The sequence below is a fragment of the Anolis carolinensis genome, chromosome 2, assembly GCF_035594765.1.
Source record: "Anolis carolinensis isolate JA03-04 chromosome 2, rAnoCar3.1.pri, whole genome shotgun sequence".
Taxonomy (NCBI): Eukaryota; Metazoa; Chordata; class Lepidosauria; order Squamata; family Dactyloidae; genus Anolis; species Anolis carolinensis.
In genome coordinates, this window is record NC_085842.1 from 200,171,629 (window position 1) to 200,184,583 (window position 12,955).

Below are 12,955 nucleotides of genomic sequence, written 5' to 3' on the forward strand. Positions count from 1 at the left end.
AGCACTTAGAGGCTTCTTTGATGGGTAACTATAGATGAACGCACACATTTAAAAAGGGAAGTTGGTCTGATTAGAATAATTATTTGAAAGCTGTGTGTTTGTTTGCCTTACTATATATTACATCATAACTCCAAAGCAACTGAAGATTTGTTTAAAAATTGTAAGAGAACTACAATTGATTTTAGAATGAATCTAACTTAATTTAGCTTAGAAATTTCTATAGCTGATGTTTATATAGATTTTTAGAATTTGCACATTTATTTGTTATATCTGACAATCTAGCAAAAGATCCTATGTTGAACTTCTTTCATTGTAAAACCATAAAACATGTGGCTTTCAGTTTTGAGAGGCATTCCAACAGCTATAGATTCTTTGGGGGATTTCAAAGTTAAATTAAGCTAGTTTTTCTATTTTAAAAATCAGAGTATTTTTGTTTTTTTTTTTAAAAAAAACTTTTATTAAACACAAAGATTTTTCCTAGGATAAAACAATATAAAGGGAGAAAAATATAAGATATAAAATACTACATAAACTACTGCTACAAATAACCAAACTGCTCTATATGTAAACAAATTTGATGCCTACTGAATGCTAGCTCAATTTCACTTCCATTAGTACATAGCATTTATTGGTGATGTAGGTTCATCCTCTGCATCTATGATAAAAATATACATGAATTATTTATAGTACACGATTTTTGTTCCCAGGTTATAAATGTCATTTCCTAATTGGTTCTATCATAAAACCAAGGAAAAAATTTATTAAACTACAAAAAAAACTTTTGCGGGACATCCTATAGTTTTTCAATGAATATCTCATAGAGTCTTAATCAATTCAACATAGTTAGTGGCAGCCGCAAAAATGAAGTTTCTGGAGTATAACAACAACTTTCAAAATAAAGTGACACAGAATTAAAGAGGAATAGCAATGAGAAAAAGTTACAATTTTAAAAGCAGCTTATTGTACCATTATTATTATCACTACTACAACTTTAATCAACATGAAGCCATATCTGAATTGAAATCACCGAACATGGCCATCCTTACACGCACAGCTTCTCGGACTAAGAAATTGGTGTAGTTGGCCATCCACAAACCCTGCCCAGTGCATTACTGACGGAAAATTGCCAGCAGGGCTCTTTTGAATAAATCTGTGCTGATCGTTCCATGCATCGGCTGCCAGAATAGATTTTGTTCATGTTTTTAGGTAATGTTTTCTTATTATGTAATCACAAGTGATAAGATCTAAAACAATAGAAGATTATCACAAATAGCAATTATCACTTGAAGCAAAAAACGTATTCCACTGGAGTTAAAATGCATGTTATCTCTGCATGCTTTTTTTGGTTAAGATTTGCCTACTAGATTATATTCTATTTAAGTACCAACTTCCCACTGAATTATTTCAAGCAGAAGCTATCTGAAATGAGTGATTTTGGGTACAATTAAATTTCATCTAAACCATTTCCTATATATATGCAGACTCAGCAAAAATGCAATAATATATATGCATGAGCATGTTACTAATGCTATTGGATACTTAACCAAGCTTTCTGTGCAACTAGTGTATATTGTTAGTAGTGTTCATGTTGGCATGTAATACTGGCTCCTTAAAAGAAAAAAAATCTTTTGAATTTGATCTTAACCCTTAAGACGTTGCTGATACTTATGAGTGTCTTTACACATAGATAATATGTTAATAGATTAGACGGTATCTGAAAAGAAAAAACAGAAGGAGGGAAAGAAAGAAGAATAGATGATAAGGCTGGACCCGAATAGGTTTGAACAAAAATGATTTGTAGTTTTCAGTGGTCCGTTTTATATGATATCCAAAAACAGAATGGGGAAGAGGGAGGCAAAAAGCCTGGCAAAAAAGATTAAAAGAGCCAGATTTTATTGGTTCTAGAGAGGAAGGAGTCAAGTCTGCATATTTGAGGCAAGCATCTGCTGCGTTCCCCGGCAGAAGCAGCCTCCATCCATTTTTTCTTGGAACGTTCCCTCTTCCTCCAGAGAGGGCCCTGGGAACTCGCTTTCCCAGCAGCACTTGCATAGGACGGGCAGCCAGGCATCATGCTTCCTCTCAGAGCATGATGGGAATTGAAGTTTCTCTCTCTCTCTCTCTCTCTCTCTCTCTCTGTTTCTCAGCCTGTAAAAAGCCTGGTGGTGTCCATGCTCTGATTGGCTAGAATTGACACAACCAGCGACTACAATTCCCAGAACCCTCTCTTGAGATTTGTCTTGTTTTCAAAAATGTTATGGTTAAAACTTAAAATAATTCTAAAAAATCAGTGGATTGGTGAATTGTTTTAAAACTTAGCAGGCCTGAAGTTGTAAATGGGGTCTAAAACTGAGGTAGGTTTCATGCAGATAGGCCTTAAAATGACGGAGAATTGGACCTTTAAAGCCAATGGGCCATATCGTTTCCAGATGAAAAAGGCAAAACCCTCCCTATTCAAGTAACTTCCCGGTAAATAGAATGAGGGGTCAGCCAACAATGGACTCTAAAACAGCATGCCTTTTGGTCAAATTGCACACCTCTAATAGATGGATGGATGGATAGATAGATGTGGAAAGGGGAAACAGGGACAGAGAGATAAAGACATTCGAGCATAAATCAAACAAGCTTTTTGTGTACGTCTGTTTGCACACATGAATACCTAAAAATTTCAAATAATTCAAAAAGTACATATTGTTTGTTTAAATATACAGGACAGACGAGCCATCTTGTTTTGAAGCCTATTGAATGTGAAGCTCAGCAATGTCTTCCTAAACATAGCAGTCAAGATTTTAGTACAGATGCTAATGAGTAAAATGCTGAGGATGCTGTGAGCATTCCCAGATGTTACAGCAAAGCCAGCAGCCATATATTACGTAAAATAAAGTGTTATGTGCCACTCATACTCACATCATACGACTAAGATGGGTTTTCCAGTGCACATCAACCTATTCAAAACATAATTCCAAAACCAACATATTATGCAGCTGAGGGAATCCATGTAGCTTCATTGCCAAAAAATGTTTTATTGATTGTTTCTAGGAATGTAAGCAGAGCATAACAAGCACCAGTTAAAGGGAACTAAGTAGTTGTTTCTTGTCAGCTCTTGGCCACTACATTTTGTAATGTTTGGATATTTACATATTTCTGTTTCTGATAACAGAAAATAAGGAAAATACTAAACAACTAGTAATTTGGTGAATTGTTTTGAAACTTGGCAGGCCTGCAGTTGTAAATGGAGTCTAAATTTGAGGTAGGTTTCATGCAGATAGGCCTTAAAATGGCTGAGGATGTAGTCTTTAACATTTCCCATTGTAGCCAATGGGCCCTATCTTTGCTGAATGAAAGTAACTTCCCGGTAAACAGAATGAGGGGTTAGCTAACAATGAACCCGAAAACGGCATGCCTTTTGGCCAGATTGCACACCTCTGGAATACATTGTTGCTGCTTGAAAATTAGGCTTGTATAAATTGGGGGTGTCATAAGAAAATTACAGTAAGGATTTCCTTACCCTGATATATCTTAATGTACAGTACTCTGAAAACAATTTAATACAGCCCTATGTAGAACGGAAAATAAAAATAAAAATGTAAGTGGAAAACTGTAGCCTTCTAGAATTAAGATCACGGGTTCCAGACAGAGAGAACTGAAAGAAAGAAAGAACTGAACAAATTTCATACATAGATGAGCAGATGGTATCGTACCAAGTTCCTAGAGTGAGCAGTTTCAATACATAGCCCATAACCATATTGTATCAGCAATATCTTTAAAGGGTTAATGCATAGGTGCATTCACCATATAAATCGAGGTGTTCAATTTGCAGTCCATCAAGGTCAGTAGGGCTGCATGTTTCTCACCCATTTCAGATTGGATGCCAGAGTGTATTGGCTCTAAGCCATGTTTTCCTAAATGGATACACAAACCTGCCAAAGCTTATATAGTTCTTGCCATATTAATCTCATGCCATTCATCCTGTCTCAGTGTGCAGACACCAAATAAGTATAATATCCATGTGTAATTTGTTTTTTCGGTACAGTGCATTGCTCTTTTCTGAAACTATTTTCCCTTTTCTTTCTTTTTATGTCAACTTTCTGCATTGGCAGAGCATCTTGGGATTGAATTTATGGGTATGGACCAATCATTCCTTTTAGCTTGCAGACTTTAGACCCTGAGAGATTGAAAAACCTTTTTTTATTTCTTTCCCCTTCAATTCCTAACCAACCTCCTTATTCTTTTGAAGGGATCATACAGCTATAACAATCTTTGGCAGTTCCCTATCTGCACTTACCTTGGTCTTCAAAAACATATACTGCTGTAGCTTATGAGTAGATATTTACTTGTCTGTTGAATGTCTTGGCACATTTTTAACATCTGAATTTGCTACAATTTATTTAGTGTTGCTGTTGTGCCTCCCAAAATTATATGTCAGATTGAGTGACGGGAAAAGCCTTAAGATAAAGAAAGAACCCCCTTTTTGGAAAATGGTACACAGGCTTAATTTTAGAAACAGGAAATTTTAACCCTAAATCTTTGTGCCATCAGAAATCCGAGTTAAATAAATGCTTTCATAAAGTATTTGAAGATTGAGATCCAAAGTATCTCTTAGGCCTGGTAGTGCATGAGGTGGAAAAAAGATGAAATAAGGCAAGGCACAAGGAAAGTGAGGAAAGCCTATAGCAGTTGCAACACCATGCCCAGAGACCTAACCTGAAGCTTATACAGAAATTAGTCTATATCATATGGCATGTTGCTTTAGTGCCTAAGACCAAACAAAATTATTCTCTATTCTCTATAATGGCTGGAGATCATTCTGAAATAATATATGACTGTTTTTGCACTGCTTTGTTTTTAGTATGAGCCCATAATTAGCATTAGGAGCACTGACTTAGATTTAGAGGACTCTGAGTGAACCTCTGTTTACTTACTATGACTTCCCTTCCTTTTCCTTCCCCATCCTCTTGAGCTTCCTTCCCAGGCACCTTCCACACTGCCTTATATCCCAGGATCAGATCCCAGATTATCTACTTTAAACTGGATTATATGAGTCTCCACTGCCAGATAATCTGGGATAAACAAATAATCTGGGATCAGATCCTGGGACATACATAGGCAATGTGGAAGGAGCCCCAGGGCCCCTTCCAGACAGGCCCTATATCCCAGGATTTGATCCCAGGTTTTCTGCTTTAAACTGGATTATATGAGTTCACACTGCCATATAAACAGATCCTGGGATATAGGGCCTGTCTGGAAGGCCCCCCAGTCTCTCTTGGCTCAGGGGATTTCTGAATGACATGACATGTAGCAGAAGTTGAAAATTCCCATGTTATAAAGGAAAATGCCTTCCGTTCATAGATGCATGCTTTCATAAAAACACCTAGGCTAGCTCTGTGAACTTAGAAATACCACTCATTAGCAAAATAATTAATTTTACAGTGCAGTTAGTTGCCATGAGAATTGCAGTCAAGCAGTGAAAGACAGGATTGCCATTTTGTAAATGAAATAACAAATGTACCCCTTGTGTCTGGATTTATGACACCTCTATAAAGTACCCAGCATGGCACAACTGTATCCAGACATAGATGATGCTGCACCAGGAATATGCCGTTCCAACATCTGTAGTATACTGTCACAGATATGAGAGTATAATTTAGCACAGGTTGGTTGTAAACTCCAAATTCCAGTCTCCAAAGCTGTTTTCCAGTCAATGGTACAATGGCTATGTAACTTACATTATCCAAAAAAAGTACCATTATTCAAATGACATTGGCGTAGGTCCATAGATGCCAAATTTGCTTTAAGCAGCTGTCGGTCTCTAACGCAGCAAGACCTATAACAGTGGTTCTCAACCTGGGGTCCCCAGATATTTTGGCCTTCAACTCCCAGAAATCCTAACAGCTGGTAAACTGGTTGGGATTTCTGGGAGTTGTAGGCCAAAAACATCTGGGGATCCCAGGTTGAGAACCACTGACCTATAATATTAGAACAGATCAGCCAATGGCAGAGAGATGGTCTCCACATTTCCTGTCCACATAAGGGCAATCTGACATTGCAAGAGTGTAATAGCAGTCTAGGAGGCTAAAAAACTGGAGCCAAATGAAGGCTAGATGTTTAATAACAAAAGGGGCTAACTCCTATATCAACCTCTCACCAAACCTGACCCACAACTCTGCCTCAAGTTCTGGTTGGGCTAAATGTCCAGTATCACACCCAAACTCTAGTCATTAATCTTTCAGTAATAATGTGTATAAGGAGCAAATGCCAATTTTTTTATCTTTGCATATATATGCAACACTGAAGCTCCTCTTCCAAGAAGAAATCATTCAATGCCTTAATTCCATAGATGAAGAAAATTGGCCCAAATTCCACTGACTGCGCCAACCAGAGTAAACCATATACTAACCATAGTAAACTATATACTAAACGTTCAATTTAATGAGCCTGCTGCAGTTGAGATTGCCAATAGGATTCGAATAATAATTTACCCAAAGTTGTCTCAAAGCCTTAGAAAGAAAATGGTCCCCATTAATCCCCAACAAGTTTGGTTAGTAAACATTTCAATAGCATTAGAGAAGCTAAGGCTGTGGCAGCCAATGGGTTATATATGCATCTCTTAAGAAGCCTCCCATCTACAGTCCCATATAATTAATCTGCAGTCCATATAGTTCGACTAAGGCAGTGGTTCTCAATCTGTGGGTCTCCAGGTGTTTTGGCCTACAGCTCCCAGAAATCCCAGCCAGTTTACCAGGTGTTAGGATTTCTGGGGGTTGAAGACCAAAACATCTGGGGACCCACAGGTTGAGAACCACTGGACTAGGGCAAGAGAGCCTTAGGGATACTTTCCTTTTCCCTCCACAATATCAATTCTCTTCTAAACATGTCTTCAGCCTTTTGGGAAAAGGCATAAAAATCACCCTATGGAGGTGTTGTTATTGTTTACGTCTCAATAGTAATAAACATTCCAGAAAACAAACACAGCCTGTTGTATCCTTGGGCAGGCTGACACAATGAGACTTTTTCTTAGTAGGAGTTGCTGAAAACTTTGATAGCTTATACAAGCCAATTTTTCCCCCAAGTCATAACAGATTAGAAATTAAAGTGGCCATAAGATTGCTACCAAAAGTAATATCACTGTGATGGATCCTACCTCTAAATGCAACAGAGTAGTTATTACATTTCTTGCCCTGTGATAATGAAGGGTTTGCCTATCTCTGTTGTTGCAGAGTAGCAAGCTGTAGCCCTGGCACTAAATTTGTTTATTATGGGCAGGAGGGAGGCAAAGACATTATTTTCATGAGTTTTAATGGCTGATACTGCAAACAGAATTCTATGTTAACCCTTTCTGAACTGCACTAATTCCTATTTACTGGATTGCACTTAGCATGACTTTTCTATCTCTTGTATTGTAACATTATAAGACTCCAGCTGCTTGACTGCTCAATCGTTGCTTTCAGGTGAGCACAGGTTAGGGGTTATGCTGTATGTTAAATCCCTTCAAACTCTGCTTCAACCTTATTTTCAAGCATTTTTCTTCACTCTATTTTCCAGTTATCAAGCATGCTGTGCCAGGCTTATAGTTGACTTTCAATTTTTAACCTTGCCTTTCCCTTCAACCTCTCTCACTTCCCTGACTCCGTTTCTCATGTATTTGTGTTTGTTTCTCTACATTGACTTTGTGTCCTTGGATTTTTATTTGTGTAATCAATTCGCCTTTCTTGTTGTTACCTTCTCACCAAACTGACCCTTCCTTCATTCTGTTAATAAGAAGTACTATTAATTTTTGTCTAAATATTGTCAAAAGCCTGTGAATTGATGTCTGTTTTGGGATTGGCTTGTAGGAAACAACGTTTCCATTAATAAAATGCACTGTACCACAGATTTAGCTTTATGTTCAGTCTTAGTTTCAAGTGCAGTGTTTTGTTGAAGCACCTGGGAGACAGAACTGTATTCAAGGCGAGATGATAGATAAATTCAATGGAACATTAGTTGCTCTGATGAACATTTGGAACAAGAAATGTTTCCAATTATGAGTCAGATCCATGATTCATTCTCACTGTCTTTAATTAAGTGACTTAAAGGATCACAGTTGTTTTCACCAGATCTAAAAGGGATGGTGATGATGATGATGATGATAATAATAATAATATCAACAACAACAATAACAACAACAGTTTATTTATATTCCGCCTTTCTCCCTGAGGTGACCTAGAGCGGATTACATAATATAAACAGACACAGGCAAACATTCAGTGCCTTGTTGCAATGAAATACAATGGTACACAAATACACAGACAAAGGCAAAGGCTTCTCCTTTCATTTCCAGCTCTGGAGGCAGTGCTTACCTCCGGCTTTGGGGAGGTACTCATCTCCATTTCTATACCAAAGAGCCTGTGTTGTCCATACACACCACCTGGGTGTGTGGCTGGCATGACTGCTTGGAGCATCTTTTTGCCTTTTCCTGTCGATGCAAAACCTATTGATCTACTCACATTTGCAACTGCCAGGTTGGCAGGAGCTAGAGCTAACAGCAAGAGCTCACCCCGTCCCACAGATTCAAACTGCCAACCTTCAGGTCAGCAGTTCAGCAGCATAAGGTTTTAACCCATTGCGCCACTGCCCTAATAGCCAATAGCAATATAATAGCAAATAGTTGATCAAATGTTATAATCAACAAGGAATACAACTGTAGCAATAAAGCTATGCAAAATGGGCTGGAAAACCAGTTTTCCATTAAACATTTTTGTAATTGTAATTCAATATATCAAATATATTTTTGATGTATTAAATATATCAAATTCCTCGATAAGGCTGTCAAAAATTACAAGGAAAAATAATTCACAGAGCAGTTGTGTATATATAGACTCACAAGAAACAACAAACAACAAAACTTTATTTATATACCGCTCTATCTCTCATGGGGACTCAGTTTGGTTTACAAGGAAACCTGACTGAGTTCAATAGGAGTTATTCCTAAGACAGTAGAGCCTAAGGGGTTTATCCACAATAACAACAACAACAACATTTTTATTCTACCCTGCCACCATCTCCCTGAAGAGGCTTGGGGCGGCCAACAAAATACAGCAAAGTGTATAGATAATACATAAATCTGAAATGATAAAAACCACAAAATTACAACCACACACGTACATAATTACAATGTAAAACATTAAAATTCATAAAATGCAGCCACAGCTGGGGATAAAAGCAAGTTGTTTCAATTGACATAGCCCAGTACCAACGTGATGCCCACAGTAAGTCCTCGGACTAGTCCTTAAAAACTAATACACAAATATAATGCTTTGCTACCACTTCAGCTGCCATCATCATTTTATTTATATAAAAGAGTGATGGAATCCTGGCGACCGACAAAACAACAAAACTACAGGCCCCCCAACCTCGAAATTTGACAACACAACCCATCATCCATGCCTCTAGGTTGATACAATGAAAAGAAAAGAAAAATAAAGTCCTAATTAGAGGGAGAGGAATAATTGTTTTTATCCAAGTGCTGCCAGTTAGAAGGCTAAGCTCCACCCACTTGGTCTCCTAGCAACCCACTCAGCCCAGGGGAGTTAGGCCTCATTTGGCCTCTTCCACACTGCCTATAAAATACAAATTATCTGATTTTAACTGGATTATATGGCAGTGCAGACTCAAGGCCCTTCCACACAGCTATATAACCCATTTATAATCTTATATAATCTGCTTTGCACTGGATTATACTGGATACAGCTGTGTAGAAGGGGCCTCATATAATCCAGTTCTAAGCAGATAATATAAGATACTTTATTTCCCATACGACCATACTTTGCCACAGCAACGCGTGGCTGGGCACAGCTAGTCATTTTATATATTTGGAATTCCAGATAGCTGTAATGCTGTAGTTCACTGATGTGCAATACAACAAACTACAAACCCCGAGATTTCATAGCAGGAGTCATGGCAGTTAAAGTGGCACCAAATTACTTAATGTTTTGTTCTTTTTGCTATTTGAATGAAATAAGCAGAATCAAAGCACTTGGAAGGTGTGCCATAATCACATGGCTTACAAAATAAACCCTTGTATTAAAACTCATCTATGGCAGCTCTTCTGTGGAGGCTGCATTTTCGATTCCTGCAAATGCCTTGAAAGGGAAACAACATTTCCTCCAGACACTGTCAACATTACATGGAAGTTCCTTCCTCCCAAACTGTTATGTCTCAATGACAGGCCACGGCATTTCAGTACATGCTACCAATTGTTGCTCATTGCCCAGTATGATGATATCATATGGGTCAATGTCTAAGCAAATATTTGCGCTCAGTGGAGCAACAGTGACCACAATGGTGTGGAATGTGGCTAGTGTTAGAAATCTCAGAGCAGAAGAAGGCAAAGCACGTTGTGGCAGATGCCTTATCTGCAAACATACAGAAACCATCAGACCAGGATATGGCCAAACACAAATTGTTTCAAAGTACAGGTTTCTAAATCCTATTTCATTGGTAAAACCTCATTTGGAAGAGATTTCTCATTCTTAAATGTAAACTTCTATCTTTCTATTTTAAAAAAAAACATTCCTTCTAAGTAATGCAATTCCTTGTTGGCTCCCGATACCATGGTTTCTCTTAGTTTTCCATCTGGATGAAGTGATAATTTTAATGTCTCAATTAATTGTGTTTTAAAAACTTGATGCCCTTCTAAGGAGCAGGGGGGAAAGGCGATGTGCTGGCTCTTTGTAAAAACTTGAGCCAGTATCAGTATTGTAAATGTAACATTTCCTTTGTTCAACATACAAATTACGTTTTGCCAAGTGTGACAGACAGTGGAATGTGATGCCTTTTCCAACCCAAACATTGCTTAGCTGAAGAATTACTTAATGATGATAAAATATCTTGGAGTGAGGTCACTTTAGAGGAAAAGATATTGTCTTAATGCAAAATATCCTTTTCACTGCAGTTACAGCATATAAATACACATATAATGTCTGTGGTACAATGCATTTTTAATTATTTTCATATTGGGATGGGGATTGAAATTAGAAGTTAAAGAGTGTTTTAGTGGTGAAATTGCAAGCCAAACTGAAGCTATACCTATAATATATCACATGCAAAGATTGTTGAAATTGAGGGTCCTTCCAGACGGGCCCTATATCCCAGGATCCGATCCCAGGTTTTCTGCTCTAAACTGGATTATATAAATTTGCATGGCCAGATAATCTGGGATAAATAGAAAACCTGGGCTCAGATCCTGGGATATAGGGCCCGTCTAGAAAGGCCCCCATTGTGATATTGGAAAAGAACAAGGATGTCTTACAATGCCAGGGCCCCTTTCACATTGCGCAGTTATAACGCTGTGTTATGGCTTCATTGACTTGTAGTTTGAGGAGGAACTAAAGCTCTGAGGCTACAAATTCCAAATGTCCCTAATCTACAAATCTCAGGATTCCATAGTATGTGAATGAAGCAATTAAAGTGGATTCATAGTGCTACAATTGTGCAGTGTGAAAGGACTCCTAGAAAGAAAGGGGGAAAAGATTGAAGACACTGAAAATCTGTGTTTGTCCCAGCTATCTTTGTAAGAAAGCAAACTCTTTCTACACCAGTGGTTCTCAATCTGTGTGTCCCTAGATGTTTTGACCTTCAACTATCCAAGAAATCCTAACAGCTGGTAAACTGGCTGAGATTTCTAGGCCAAAACACCTAGGGACCCACAGGTTGAGAACCACTGGTCTATACAATCAGTGCATTGTAAGCAAACAATTTTGTAAATTTAAAATTAGCATGTATGTTTAAGAGAATTTTGTATTAGGTTCATTTGTATTACATTTATGTTAAAGTTAATACCCATAATCCATCATGGTTTCTCATTTAGATCTCACTAATTGGATTTATGTAATATAATGATTATGACATTAATTTCATCGTGTGGGCCTGTAAAATGACAATCTTGTTGCATTTGTTGATACTGTCTCTGGTTTATTAGCCAGTGTACATGTCGTAACCTTCTCCATTTTGTCCTTTTCTAGAAGCTGAGGAACTCTACCAGAAAAGGGTGTTGACCATAACTGGCATCTGCATTGCTCTCCTTGTAGTTGGCATCATGTGTGTTGTGGCCTACTGCAAAACCAAGTAAACCTTCCTCTTCCTTTCTATATCTGGGTTTATCTGTGAACAGGGATCAGGAGTCTCTCAAAACAAATGGCTAAGAAACATGCTTGACACAAGATTAAGCAGCTAAATAAACTTAGCAATGTCTCTGTGCCCTGAGAGCACAGCTGGAATACACTATATAATCAGATAATGCTTCCCATGGGAAGTGATCCCTCACATTTTTGTAACGATGTACTGAGATCACTGCAAAAAATATCTCGTTTTCTTGAAATTGAACATTGAAATAGTAAGCGCAGATTCTCAGTCTTGTTGTACAATTGGCTGCAAAAGTACTCTTGACTCAAGCATAAATTTAAAATTTGACTACCCTTAATGGTGTGTAAGATGCAATGGCAAGACGTGACATTTGGTCTAAAACAATAAACATGAATATCCAACGGTTATTTCCAGGGTAAGCAAGAGTTCCCCAAACTTACTGCACTGCCTGTGAGCTGGCCACTGCAAGTGTTATGGGCTAGATCTAGTGTTAGAAAGAGCCAACCCATTGAAAGAAATGTTGTCACATCTCATTTAAGTTCCAGTCTACTTTAAGTAAGACTACCATTGGATTTAGCCCAGTCATGGGCAAACTTCAGCCCTCCAGGTGTTTTGGACCTCAACTCTCACAATTCTTAACAGCCAAAGTTTGTCCATGCCTGATTTAGTCGCAACATTTGACGATTTTAATTATAACATGTGATTGGTATGTTTTCACAATTGTGTTATTTCAGTAAATACCGCAGCCTGATTTCATACATTACTTCATAGAAATAATGGTTAATTGTTTATCTTACCAAATTAAAGTCTTGTTCCTTCAGTAAGAGCACTTCAGACA

General features: G+C 37.9%; 1 protein-coding gene across 14 annotated transcripts in view; it reads left to right on the plus strand.

Moving 5' to 3' along the window:
- nrg1 (neuregulin 1) overlaps positions 1–12,955 on the plus strand; it is a 761,412-nt gene that overhangs the window by 719,133 nt on the left and 29,324 nt on the right. For 8 of the 14 annotated variants that reach the window (XM_062971528.1, XM_016991126.2, XM_016991128.2 and 5 more), the window contains 2 exons: positions 4,098–4,121; positions 11,997–12,099. In XM_062971528.1, the coding sequence (XP_062827598.1) occupies positions 4,098–4,121; positions 11,997–12,099 (127 nt within the window). The remainder of the gene's footprint in view (positions 1–4,097; positions 4,122–11,996; positions 12,100–12,955) is intronic. The other 6 variants (XM_062971525.1, XM_062971526.1, XM_008103685.3 and 3 more) reach the window with 2 other exon arrangements.